The sequence below is a fragment of the Mesoplodon densirostris genome, chromosome 15 (assembly GCF_025265405.1).
Source record: "Mesoplodon densirostris isolate mMesDen1 chromosome 15, mMesDen1 primary haplotype, whole genome shotgun sequence".
NCBI lineage: Eukaryota > Metazoa > Chordata > Mammalia > Artiodactyla > Ziphiidae > Mesoplodon > Mesoplodon densirostris.
This window is the reverse complement of record NC_082675.1, coordinates 9,775,868-9,789,034: the sequence shown is the minus strand read 5'-3', so window position 1 is coordinate 9,789,034 and position 13,167 is coordinate 9,775,868. Positions and strand designations below refer to the sequence as shown.

General features: G+C 41.4%; 1 protein-coding gene across 4 annotated transcripts in view; it reads right to left on the bottom strand.

The window, feature by feature from the left end:
• Positions 1 to 13,167, bottom strand: part of ACAD10 (acyl-CoA dehydrogenase family member 10) — a 52,044-nt gene that overhangs the window by 17,029 nt on the left and 21,848 nt on the right. For all 4 annotated transcript variants that reach the window (XR_009534540.1, XM_060119201.1, XM_060119202.1 and 1 more), the window contains exons 8-12: positions 11,115 to 11,183; positions 9,420 to 9,601; positions 5,271 to 5,421; positions 4,035 to 4,180; positions 2,846 to 3,019 (exon numbers count right to left, since the gene is read on the bottom strand). Coding sequence is in view for 3 of the 4 variants with exons in the window: in XM_060119201.1 (XP_059975184.1) it covers positions 2,846 to 3,019; positions 4,035 to 4,180; positions 5,271 to 5,421; positions 9,420 to 9,601; positions 11,115 to 11,183 (722 nt within the window). In the remaining variant the exon portion in view is untranslated. The remainder of the gene's footprint in view (positions 1 to 2,845; positions 3,020 to 4,034; positions 4,181 to 5,270; positions 5,422 to 9,419; positions 9,602 to 11,114; positions 11,184 to 13,167) is intronic.

Below are 13,167 nucleotides of genomic sequence, written 5' to 3'. Positions count from 1 at the left end.
GCCAGAAAGCCTCGGGTATTGATGACCACGAAGCTAAGATATCCCCATAGTACTAGCAAACCCACTGCTGGGCTTCTTTCTACGTGCCTTTTAAGTTTTCATCTCGGAAAATTTCAAAGACAAACAAAACTAGACAGAAGAATATAATGAACCTAAAGGTTTCTACCAGTCAGCCTCAACAATTGTCAAAGCATGGCCAATCCTATTTCACCTTCTGCCCTCCCCACCCCCACTGCCCTGGATTTTGCTAAAGTAAATCCCAAACACCACATCATTTTATTTATTAACATTTCATTTATGTCTAAAAACAAAGACTTAAGAACACCCACAACAATACCATTATCACACTTAAACAACAGTTAACTATGACGCCTTAATATCATCAACTCTCCAGTCAGAATTCATTTTTCACTGACTGTCTCAAATATTTTTTTTCAGAAAAATTTCTTTTTTCAAACAGGGATCTGAATAAGGTCCAAATACTATTTTTGGCTAATGTATCTTTTAAGTCCCGTTCAATCTATAGGTTCCCTTTTCAACATCTTTTCCCCTTTTTTATCTGTTGAAGAAACTGAACTGTTTGCCCTGTGAAGTTTCCCAGAATCTGGATTTTTGTGAATGGCTCTGACTCAACGGTGCTGTTGAATGTGCTCCGCTGAACCCTCTGTTCCCTGTAAGTTGGTGGTTGGCACTCGAGGCTTGGTCAGATCCAGGTTCGACTTTTGAGGACAGCATCAGGAGGTATGTAATGTCTGGCTGCCTCTCTTGATTTCAGCACCATTAATGCCTATTTTCCAGATGCATTCATGTAGTAGGGGTGGCAAATTGGTGACACGCTAATTCTATCATTGGGTCCAGGATGCTTCTCTAAAGAGAAACTTTCTCTCATCAATCATTTGGTTAGCCTGATATGTAATTTGTATGGGAAAGGCAGGATAAATGCTTGACTCTCTTCCCTTTATTTACCAGTTTTCAGAGTAATGGGTTGCTTTCCTGCCAACCTCCAAAGTCACCAGTGAGACACTGTCTCTTTGTTTTAGTATCACTCTTTACTCATGGATTTAAATATATTTGATGTGTTTCATCCATTTCAGCTATCATCATACTGGTGCTCAGAGTTTCCTGTCATTAGCAAGTGGGAGCCTATTCAAGTTGATTCCTGAGACCTTTAGATACGACCCTCTGAATCTTCAACAACCTCCTTGCTTTCTGGTACGGCAAGATGTTCCAGGTTCATCTTGTGGATATTCTGCCCTAGACCTGAAATCAGCCACTTTCTCCAAGGAGTCCTGGTTCCTTTTGGTGAGAATGGAATTTATAGATTATAATGTGGGTAATTAGGGGTACTTAATGCTATTGGCTTAGTCACTGCTTCTAGGTCTTTTGGGTAGATTCTAACTGCTTGCTTTCTACTTGCCTTCCTTCTACATAGGAAACAAACTTTAATCTGTTTTTCTACTTTCTTAAATAATTTAGGATATAGATTATTTCCATTTCTACCCTATAGAATTTAGAATTAAAACTAATAACATTGTGCCATCCTCGCATATATATATGAACACTCCATAGGTGACATATGTATATATCAAACCATCAGTTCTAAGTAGCCATACTTAACTTCTCTTCTCAAAAGTTCAAACTTAAAAGATACAGTCTAGAAAACACTGGTTAAATAAAGTATTTTACCATATATATATATATATTTTTTTTTTTGCGGTACGTGGGCCTCTCACTGTTGTGGCCTCTCCCATTGCGGAGCACAGGCTCTGGACGCGCAGGCTTAGCGGCCATGGCTCACTGGCCCAGCTGCTCCGCGGCATGTGGGACCTTCCCGGACCGGGGCACAAACCTGTGCCCCTGCATCAGCAGGCGGACTCTCAACCACTGCACCACCAGGGAAGCCCTTTACCATATATTTAAAAGCACCGTCAAAGAAAATACGGTCATCTTTTCTTCTACAATCTTCTTACTGGGCAATTTGGCAACATCTACAAAATTGTTAAATACACATACTTTTAACCCAGAAATTCTAACTCTGGGAATTTATCCTTCAGATATAGTCACATGTGTGTGAGAAAGGATGTCCACCAACCACTATTTGTGATTGCAAAAATCTGCAAACAATCCAAAGATACATCAATAGGGGAACTGGTTAAATACATTACAGTATATCCATACAATGGAATGTACTATAGAAATCAAAAAGAATGATGTAAGTCTGTACATATTCACATGGAAAGGTCTCAATGAAATATTGTTAAGTGGAAAAAAATAAGGAATTTGCCTTACATAGTTATAGTAATATCTAGAAACTATATAGTAAGTTATATTTACATATATATGGTAATTATATATATATATATATATATATACACACACACAAATATTTCATAGAAATTCTTAAGCATAAAAAAGTTTTAAATCAAGGTACTGAAAAATACCTGTAAGATGATCATATTTTTATAAAACTTGGAGAGAGAGAGAGAGAGAGAGAGGGAGAGAGAGAGAGGGAGAGGTGACAGATACACAGAAAAACTGGGGGACCCATAACAGTAGTTTCATCTTTGAGGAATGGTGCTGAGAAGAATGGAAAATAATTTTATATTCTTCTATATGGTTGAATTCTTATCATGTATGTTTTTACTTAAAAAATTTTTGTGCCTTATTTTAATAACTTAAAATTTTTAAAATATTGATATTTAAAAATATATATATATGATATACACTTAATGACAAATGGTTGAATTAACTGAATCTTGTAATTCGGTCATGAGAGGGTTTCAGGGATAGAAGCCCCTTGGCTGTGACTCACACCCCGAGGCCAGCTCTCCCAGGCCCCCATTACCTGTGAGTGAGCGCTTGTAGACTCCCTGCAGGATTGCGGCAATGCGGAAAAAGGAGAAAGCCATGTAGAAGTTCCAGTTCTCAGTGGGACGGATCCCCATGTGAAGACAGTACATCCTGAAATACTCCTCTGCAGTAGGGATTCCCAGCTCAGTCAGATCACTGTCACTCAAACCTGAAGCGACAGACAGACCCAGGACTAGGCAAAAACCCCATGCTCCCCTGTGGCTCCAAGTATTTGAATTCTGAAAATCACTTCGTCCCTTGGAAATCAGCTTCATAACTAGTTCAAAGGGTTATAGCTCATCATTTCAAGATGTCTGGAATCCAGGCATGAAGCTGTTATTCACAATTTGGCTCTTAAAAGTTTCAGACTAAATTGGCAGTAAAGGAAGGAATGAGGGGCCTCCAATTCCATCTGGGCCACAGTTCAGGGTGGATGCATATTATTTTCTACCAGTCATTTGATTAAAAAAATGGTATTCAAAGAAGATCTCGCCAAATTATGAAAAAGATAACTGCAACAAATAAAAAATCTTACCTATTTCCTTCATTTGTAACATTTTGATGGTTTAGAAGCATGTAATATGTTCTGTTCCAAGAATTTATCCTAGGAGTATAACTTATATACAGGCAAAGATATTACTACACAGATATTCACTGCCTTTTTTTGTGGAAGCACAGGGAAGGTAATATTTTATAAAAAAAAAAAAAAACTGGAAACAAATATCCAAATAGGAATCAAACCAAATGTCTTATTAAGTTAATTCTATAACAATGAAATCCTATACTGTCATTAAAAATGATGCTGTAGGGCCTCCCTGGTGGCGCAAGTGGTTGAGAGTCCGCCTGCCGATGCAGGGGATGCGGGTTCGTGCCCCGGTCTGGGAGGATCCCATGTGCCGCGGAGCGGCTGGGCCCGTGAGCCATGGCCGCTGAGCCTGCGCGTCCGGAGCCTGCGCGTCCGGAGCCTGTGCTCCGCAACGGGGGAGGCCACAGCAGTGAGAGGCCCGCATACCGCAAAAAAAAAAAAAAAAAAAAAAAAAAAAAAAAAAAAATGATGCTGTAGAAGAAATACTCAATACCTGAATTTCACGCAGCCCAATCACAAACTGTTTCAGCATAGTTTGCCCAAAAGCTTTGAGAAGAGCGCTGGCTCCATCCCTCATTACCCCAGCGGCAGTTCCTACCTGGCTGAATGGGAAAGCTGGATGGCAGGTAGTGAGCCAGGCAGCTGTAGGCCACATCGGCAAGGGGGTCGCCTAAGGTAGAGAGTTCCCAGTCAAGGACGGCAAGCACCTCGGCCGTTTCCGGATGGAACAGCAGGTTGTCCAGCCTGCAGGAGCCACAGAAGGGATGGAGACAGTGCTAAGAAAACTGACCGCTAGGATGTATTCTGTGCTGGGCGTCTTCTGACCCCTTCAGAAGCACTCCCCACCCCTCCCATGTGCCCGGGAGCCTGCATGGGCGGCATCCACCAGCTCCCTTGCCTTTTGGCTCAGCTGGGAGCAGCCAACGGGACGCCAGCAGACAATGGGAAGGGGGCCTGCACATTAATTCTCAACCCCCCTCTCAGCAGATAGCTGAGGGACAGCTGTATTCCTCTCCTGAGGGCCATAGCTTTGGTCAGGTGGCCCTCGCCACATAGAGACCATGTCTGGGTTCTGGTAATTACTCCTTCCCGAGATGGTTTTAAAACAGGTCGCAATTTTTTGACACTCCTACCACAAAAGAAAGAGTCTAATCCTTCACCCCTGGAAGCAGCTCACTTCTAACAATTATAATACAGGTGGAAGTGGTGCTGAGTGACTCCTGAGACAGGGACAGAAAAGGTGATCAGCTCCCCACTGGCCCTCTCCCCTCAGACACACACCTTTGCAACCGTGAGCCACTAGGTAAGAAGTCCAGCTGGAAGCTGCCATACTGGGAAGACCAGGTGGGAAACCACTGAGACACAGAGAGAGGCTCAGGGAGCCCAGCTCTCCTCTGCCTTGGTGCAGGTGTGAGCGAGCCTTCAGGCGATTCCAGTCCCCCGCCTGAGACCCACCTCAGTGGCTCAAACAAGCCATCCTGTCCCAGACTGCAGACTCATGAGTAAGATCATTGCTGTCGCTGTTGACAGCCACGCAGCTTTGGAGTTGTCGTTACAACTGAAGCCCGTGCTTGTACCTTCAGACCCGGGGGGTGGTACTAACTCCTGCTGTTGCACAGGCCAGGCCCCCCATCACAGAGAATCATCTGGCCCCAAATGTCAATAGTGCCAAAGCTGAGAAACCCTGCCTTAAAGGCCACGCACAGGGAGAGCCCGTGTAGTGGATAATTGTCAACTGTAAACTGGGGCAAGACCAGCTGCCTAATTTCCCCTTCAAATACCCTTCCCATCAGTTTCCACAACTAAGTATCAGCCCTCCTCACGCCCAGTTGACCTGAAGTCCCCATGCACCACTGTGGTCTGCTGCTGCCTGGGAAGGTGGAGGGGCAGCCACTGGATAAGCCTCTCCATTGGCGGGATGGTGCTGGTTTCCGAGGCTCGATACTGCTTGATCCATGTTTGTACCTGGCGTGCAACATAGTCCCCTGAGGGAAAGAGGATTAGAACATGGTGTGCCAACTCAGCAACCTCCAGAGGTTTCGAAAATCAACCAGTGAGATGAAATCCTTTGTAACGTCTGAGGCGTCTTCTTCCCATGACTAGAGAATTTCCCACATGATGTTCCTGCCCCCTCAACCTGGAAGCCACTGCTGTTTTATCTTGGCTGGATCTGTGTGATCTGGGCATTGTTCCCAGCCACACAGCCTCCGAGCCTGATCCCTGGCCCTCTCAGATCCTATGAGCTTCCTAACAGCCTTTAATAAATCCCTTCTTGGCTAAAGGACAGTGATTGGCTAAGAGCTTAGGCTCTGGGGTGGATGGATGGTCTGGGTTTGGTTCCCAGCTCTGCCATTCTGTGTGTGATCTCAGGCAGGTTACTTTACCTTTCTATGCCTTTGTTTCCTCATTGATGAGATGGCCCTCACAGAGTTGTTGGGAGGACAACAAATATGTAAAGCCCCTGCAAATGTTCCTGGCATGTAGTAAGTACTACATGAGTATTTGCTATTATTCAGTTGTTTGCTACCAGAGTTACCACAGTTGAGGAACTTGCAAGTTATATCTGGGACCACAAACTGGAGGGAGTTCTGGAGTTGCCTGGCTCACAGTTAAGCTTTTCAACTAATTTAACCTCTCTAAGCCTCCACTGCTTCATCTGTACAATGAGTGTACTGCCACCTATATACCCTAGGACCACTGTGAAGGCCAAATGAAGTCCATATATAATATGCCAGACACAGAAGGCTGCTCAATGAATAATGACCATTATTACTGTCACTGTTATTAGTTGTCAGTTGACAATTATTGTCACTATTAAAACAATTCATAATTAGTAAGACATCACACCACTAGCTCTAAGTCAAGCCCTCACCCCTCATCTGAGAGCAAAATGTTCCCCAGAAGCTTGAAGACAAGGATAGAGAGATTGGGCTCCTTCTGTGGAGTCTGCTGCACACTCAGCACCCAGACACCTGTGCTTCGGAGGATCCAGCAGGGCTGGATGAGAGGTGAGATCAAAATCCACAGGCATTTAACCCCAAACAATTCAAGCCTTTAGAACTAACTTCCAGTTTTCAGAATTATAGGAAGTAGAAGACAGCAGTAAATGAAATCATAAGGTAACAATCAAAACAAACCTATAATATACATACCTGGTCCCTTAAAAATTCATTAAAAAAACCAAACAGTGAGGGTACTGTTCTAGATTCCTCGATCAGATCCTGATTTGGAAAACCAACCAAAAAAACTCACTTATAAAAGATGTAAGGGGGGTAATGAGGAAATCTGAATATGGACTGGGTTTTATATATTCTGGGAAAATGGTAAATTTCCTTGGATGTGATAATGGTGCTGGGAGATGTCCTTACTATTAGGAAATGTAGGAAATGCGTACTGAAGCTCTTAGGAGTCAAGCGCCAGGATCTCTACAACTTGGTCAATTGTGCAGATAGAAACAGAAGGAGCTATATAAAGGAATATGGCAAAAGTTAACCATTGTTAAAATCAGTCGTGGGCATATAGTTATTCATTGTATCATTTCACATTTCTAGAGTTTGAAAATTATCATAATAAATTGAATACAAAGGCGACCAGGAACTGAGTCTTTGCGGAAGGAGCCCCTCCGGAAAATCTCCTATATGGCTTTAGGATGTCCCCCTGCCCCCCACGCACACACACCACCCCAGTGCTGTACACACTCCCTTCTCGTGGGAAGCAGATGCAGCTGTCCCTGCAGCTCTGGCTCTGTTGGCCACTGGTCCCAAGCAGGCCTGCCAAGGCGCTAACGCCCTTCCTCCCCAAAGCAGCCTGCCCTCTGGGATGAGAAAAGAGAATTATAGGTTCCCTGCAGGTCCTTGATGGAAAGGTTCTTTGTGATAGCTAGACTGGACCTAAAGGATCTGGTCAAAAGTCCCTTTTGATCAGAAATCATGTTGCTGTGCTTTTTCTTTTCCTTACAAGTTTAAATTTGTTCTCTTCAACAAATCATATGTTCACATGGCTCGAAATTAAAGTGACCAAAAGGAGTGCAATAAAGATTTTCTCCCATCCCCCTGCCCAGCCACTCAGCCGTTATTCCCCAAAGGCAACCCATGTGACCAATTTCTTAGGCATCCTTTTGGAGATATCTTCACGTGTGCAAATAAACATTTAAATTTATTCAAATATACCAATTTTACACAAATGGTGTACTATCTATATATAGCCAATGCCCCACGCAGCAGCTGGGTTCCTGACATAACTTGAGAAGAAAAGGAAGATCTGATGCCCCTGTAAACTGGATCAGTGAATGTGAAATTTGAGGAAGCTGCTTTATGAGATAAGGCTCCAAATACAGCCTGCGGCCCAGGAGGCTGACACTGAGTCATATAGAATCACACCAGATTTCTGCTTTGTCTCTTTGTCAAACTAATACGCCAGTGGAAAGTGCATCAAAACAGTCTACTTTAAAAATAAAAGGCAGAGGATCCACTCAGCACATGGGAGAGGCCTCCTTAAGCTGCTCTCTCTCCACTGCAGCATGGGATGTCACATTGCCCATTGCTTCATGTGACAGAGGCTTTATCTCCATTCAAAACACTAGGACGGGTGCCATCTCCTTTGCTTTTCACATCAGCACTGTGAAGGGGGCAGGGCAGGGTTTTTAAAATTTTGTTTTGTTTTTTACTGAACCTTTACTGTTCAGAAAACTATAACAGAGTAATGGGACTTGCCCAAGGTCACCCCACAAATAAGCACCTGACTTCTGGTCTAGGGCTCTTTCCACTTTGAAACAATGGCTCAATATACGCAACATCTATGGTCTTTGCCTGCTGACCCTTTTACTGGTAACTAGGGCTCCCAGATAAAATAGAGGATGCTCAGTTAAACTGGAATTTTGGATAAACAACAAATAAATTTTTACTGTAAATATTTTCCAATGACACCACCAAGATGGAGGGGAGCCCCACTAAGCTGGTAACTCTGGTCAACAGGTTAGTGCATGATATGGATCAGGCTGCGTATGGAGGGGGTGAAGAACTCCCTCAATTGGGGCTGTGAAGTCAGCAAGCCTGCTCTGAGGTAGCAAAGTTTCTCAAATGGTTAGTTTTGAGACCTCAGATCATGTGCCTATGGAATGACAGAATTTTAGGTAACTTGGTAGAAATGTGTCAGGAAGTTGATGTACTTTAGACACATACTGCAGCCTTTGATATGGTCCTAGAGAAAACAGGCACATTTTGGTTAAAAGCAGAGAAAGAACAAAATACAGCTTATTTGAGAGATTCTTTTTGACCATGGTCAACAATGCACACTGGTTGAGAGTCAGATAATCTTGAATGCTGCAGGGCAGACAAAGTGAAACTCTTTGGCTCATGCTAAAGTTTCTGCATGCAAAAGCATGAAGACAATGGTGATGGTGGTTATAAAAGTGTGTGCATTTGTCAACATTCGTAAAATGCTACATTTCAATACAACTGACTTCCAGAAAAAAGGAAAAGGGAAAACCTGACAATACCAAGTGCTTCCAAGGATGAGGACCAACTGGAACTCTCAGACATTTTTTTAAAAAAAGAAAGAAGAGAACAGAGACAAATTATACAAACAAATACCTTGGCATAACAGCATTTAAAAAATATATCCCTAAATATTTCCTCTAAATATTGTAAAGAATATTTAGAGGAAATGGTGAAAAATGGAGAAGAAAATACGTATCTTAAGTACTTTTGGCCAGTATCGAAAAAAAAAAAGATTTAAATGATACAGTGAGATAAAAGTTTCAGGGAAGAGAGATTCTGTAGTCCATGAAGGGATTTATCTCAGGACAAAACACCTAGGTAAGTGACACTTATACTAAAATGAAAGTGGATTTCCAAGTAGGAAGCTAACGAGCCCACCTCACATTTACCAGTGGTGCCTTAAAACCTTGGTACCATGGAAATCATGAAAGCAGAGGCACCAGTGAGGAAACATCAGCACAGAAGACAAGCGGCCCCGTGCTCACCGTGTTTCCCATAGTCTTCTAGGCCTGCGGCCTTGAGGTCCACACTGTGAATCTTGCACAAGACTCTGTTCATGGCAGTGTAGATGGCCCGCCTCTGGCTGGGCTCCAAGCCTGGCAGAGAGGGGTCTTTGTAGATGAGGCCTGGGCAGTACTCCATCAGATAGAAGGGGGTGCCGATGACCCTAGCAGGGACACAGACAGGGTGTTTCAGTGGCCCATGGTGTGGCAGGCTGTTAGTCATGGCACTGCTCTGTCCTGTGTGTAAGCTTTGAGTGCTGGGTGGGAGTTCGGATCCAGAGTACTGGAAACTTCCTTTTTCCTTTGCACATAAGCACAGGGGTTAGAAGTACTCCCTCCCCAAACCAATCCACACACACACATCCCTGTCTACACTTCCTTGCCAGCATGCCTCTCTTCTCTTTGGTCCACTTGTAGAAGCCATCGGAATGGGATTAAGTGTGATAATACAGGAAAGCAGCAGGTTGAGAGGGGGATTTGGAGTCAGAGAACCAGGCTTAAGTGCCACCTCTGCCCTTCCTAGCAGTGTGATCCTGAGAAACATATTAAAGCTCTCTGGGCTTTGTTTTTTTTAAATCTATAACGCTTCAAAGGATAGTTATAAGAATTAAGGGAGCAAATACATAGGGAATGCCTGGCATATGTTTCTGGCTTCAGTGAGAGTTGGATAAGTATCCCTTCTTGTTATTGATGTTATTTTCATCATTATCCAGTGGTATGAATGGCATATACAACACCCCAAAGTATTAAGGTGACACACCAAAATGTCATTAATCCATCTTTTTGTCACTACTAGAAATCAGTTTAGTACTTTGAAAAGTTGTTTTGAAAATTCTACTATTATAACTATTCATCCTGACTTGAACATGGCCTAGATATTAAATTATATTATTAAATTATTCTTAATTACCTTAAATGTAATATTGCTGTGGTTATGAAAGAAAATGTCTTTATTCTTAGAAGATGTATGCTGCCTGAAACTTATTTCAAAAGGTTCAGTGAATAATAATTTATATACATACATAAAAGATATACTTATTAACTTACAAAATAATTATATAATTATTTAATAAACTTATTAAATTATGTTATAAAACATTTTTAGAAAAATGTTATATATAATTAACTATTTCTATAAAATTATTTTATATAATACACCTATTCACATATATACACCTACACATATACACATATACATAGAAAGCAAATGTGGCAAAATGTTAACAAATGTTTTCATCTAGATGAAGTGTAAATGGGTGCCCACTGTACTATTTTTTCTTCTTTCAACTTCTGTGTATGTTTTGAAATTTTCATAATTAAAAAAATCGGGAAAAAAGAGACAGACTCAGAAAGCATATTATAAAGCAATTCAAAAACAGTTTAGAAAGCCCACAATAAAAAAAATTAATTAAAACAAGCAACATAAAGCTAGATGGACATATATTTTTTAAATGTTAGAAAAGATATTTCCTACCAATTCTCGCGAAAGCAGGCATTTATCTTTCAGGATAACTTAAAGATCTGTGAACTTCTAGGGGAGGTTACTATAAAATCTCTTTTCTCTTCTACCCAAATTTTACTTGTCTTTACTCTAGGAAACTGGAATGTGAGTTAGCATAAGGACTTTTCTCTTCTGTAGCTTGAATACACAATAGAAAAAATAAATCTGAACATTACCTTGAATCCTCACAGAGGTCAAGAACTTTGGGGACGGGGACTCCAGCATTCGCAAGGGCTTTCATTATCCTGCCAGAACAAAGGAAAATGAGAGACACTGCTGAATGAGATGACTGGATATTCTTGAAATTATTTTTTGATTTAAAAATTTTACATGCAGAAGTTAAAATGGAATGCTAAAATTTAAAAATTTCAATTGACCCAAGAAGGCAAAAAGGCAAGGAGAACAAAAGACAAATGGGACAAAGATCAAACAGCAAAATTATAGACCTGAGTCAAACATACTGATAATTACACTAAATTTATTAGAGTAAACATTCCAATTAAAAGACAGAATTTGTCCTACTGGGTTCAAAAGCAAGACTTAATATACTGTCTATAAGGGACATGCTTTAAATATAAAAACATAGATAGAAATAAATAAATAAAACAAAATATGAAAGGATGGAAAGGGAAGTTCCATGCAATTGGTAAGCATAAGAAAGCTGGTATAGCTATACCAATATTAGAAAAAGAGACCTTAAGGCAAAGAGGACTACCAGAGATAAAAAGGGACATTTCAAAACAATACAAGAGTTAATTCACCAGGAAGATATTACAATCATAAATGTGTATGTGCCTTAAACAACAAGGTCCTACTGTATAGCACAGGGAACTATATTCAATATCCTGTGATAAACCATTAGGGAAAAGAATATGAAAAAGAATATATATATATATAAAATACAGCATAAAAAAGAATATATATATTTATAACTGAGTCACTTTGCTGTATAGCAGAAATTAAAACACAACATTAAATCAACTATACTTCAGATTACAAAAGTAAATAAAGGGCCTCCCTGGTGGCGCAAGTGGTTGAGAGTCCGCCTGCCGATGCAGGGGATACGGGTTCGTGCCCCGGTCTGGGAGGATCCCATATGCCGCGGAGCGGCTGGGCCCGTGAGCCATGGCCGCTGAGCCTGCGCGTCCGGAGCCTGCGCGTCCGGAGCCTGTGCTCCGCAACGGGGGAGGCCACAACAGTGAGAGGCCCGCATACCGCAAAAAAAAAAAAAAAAAAAAAAAAAAAGTAAATAAAAAATGTGTATGTGCCTAATAAAAGAGCTTCAAAAATACCTAAAGTAAAAATTATCAGAATGAAAGATAGAAACGGACAAACTCACAATCATAGCTGAGACTGTAAAATGCCTTTATCAGTAACTGACTTTATCAAAACTACACTAACTAGAAAAAGTCAGTAAGACACAGATCTGAACAACACTACCAGCCAACTTGACCTGATGGACATTCCTGTAACACACAGACACTGCAGGATACACATTCTTTTAGAGTGCACACAGTATATTCACCAAGATATATCACGTACTGGTCCATAAAATAAGTCCTAATAAATTTCCAAGTATCAAAATCTTTTTTTCAAAAATAAATTTATTTATTTATTTATTTATTATTTTTGGCTGCATTGGGTCTTCGTTGCTGCGTGCGGCTTTCTCTAGTTGTGGCGAGCGGGGGCTACTCTTCGTCGTGGTGCGCGGGCTTCTCACTGCAGTGGCTTCTTTTGTTGCAGAGCTCGGGCTCTGGTTGCACGGGCTCAGTAGTTGTGGCTCACGGGCTCTAGGAGCGCAGGCTCAGTTGTGGTGCATGGGCTTAGCTGCTCCGTGGCACGTGGGATCTTCCCAGACCAGGGCTTGAACCCGTGTCTCTTGCATTAGGCAGGTGGATTCTTAACCACTGCACCACCAGGGAAGCCCCAAGTATCAAAATCTTACAGAGTATTTCTAAGACCTCAATAGAATTAAACGAGAAATTGTTACTATGTGATAGCTAGAAAAAGCCCAAATATTTGGAAGTTAAACAACACACTTCCATATAAGCCATGGGTCAAAGAAGAAATCACAAGGGACATGAGAAAATATTTCAAACTGTAATAATAATAATAAAAACACATGTCAAAATTTGTGGGATGCATATGTGCTTACAAAGTAATTTATAACTTTGAAAGCTCATATTAGAAAAGAAGGAAGATGTTAAATCAATGGCCTAAGGTTACACC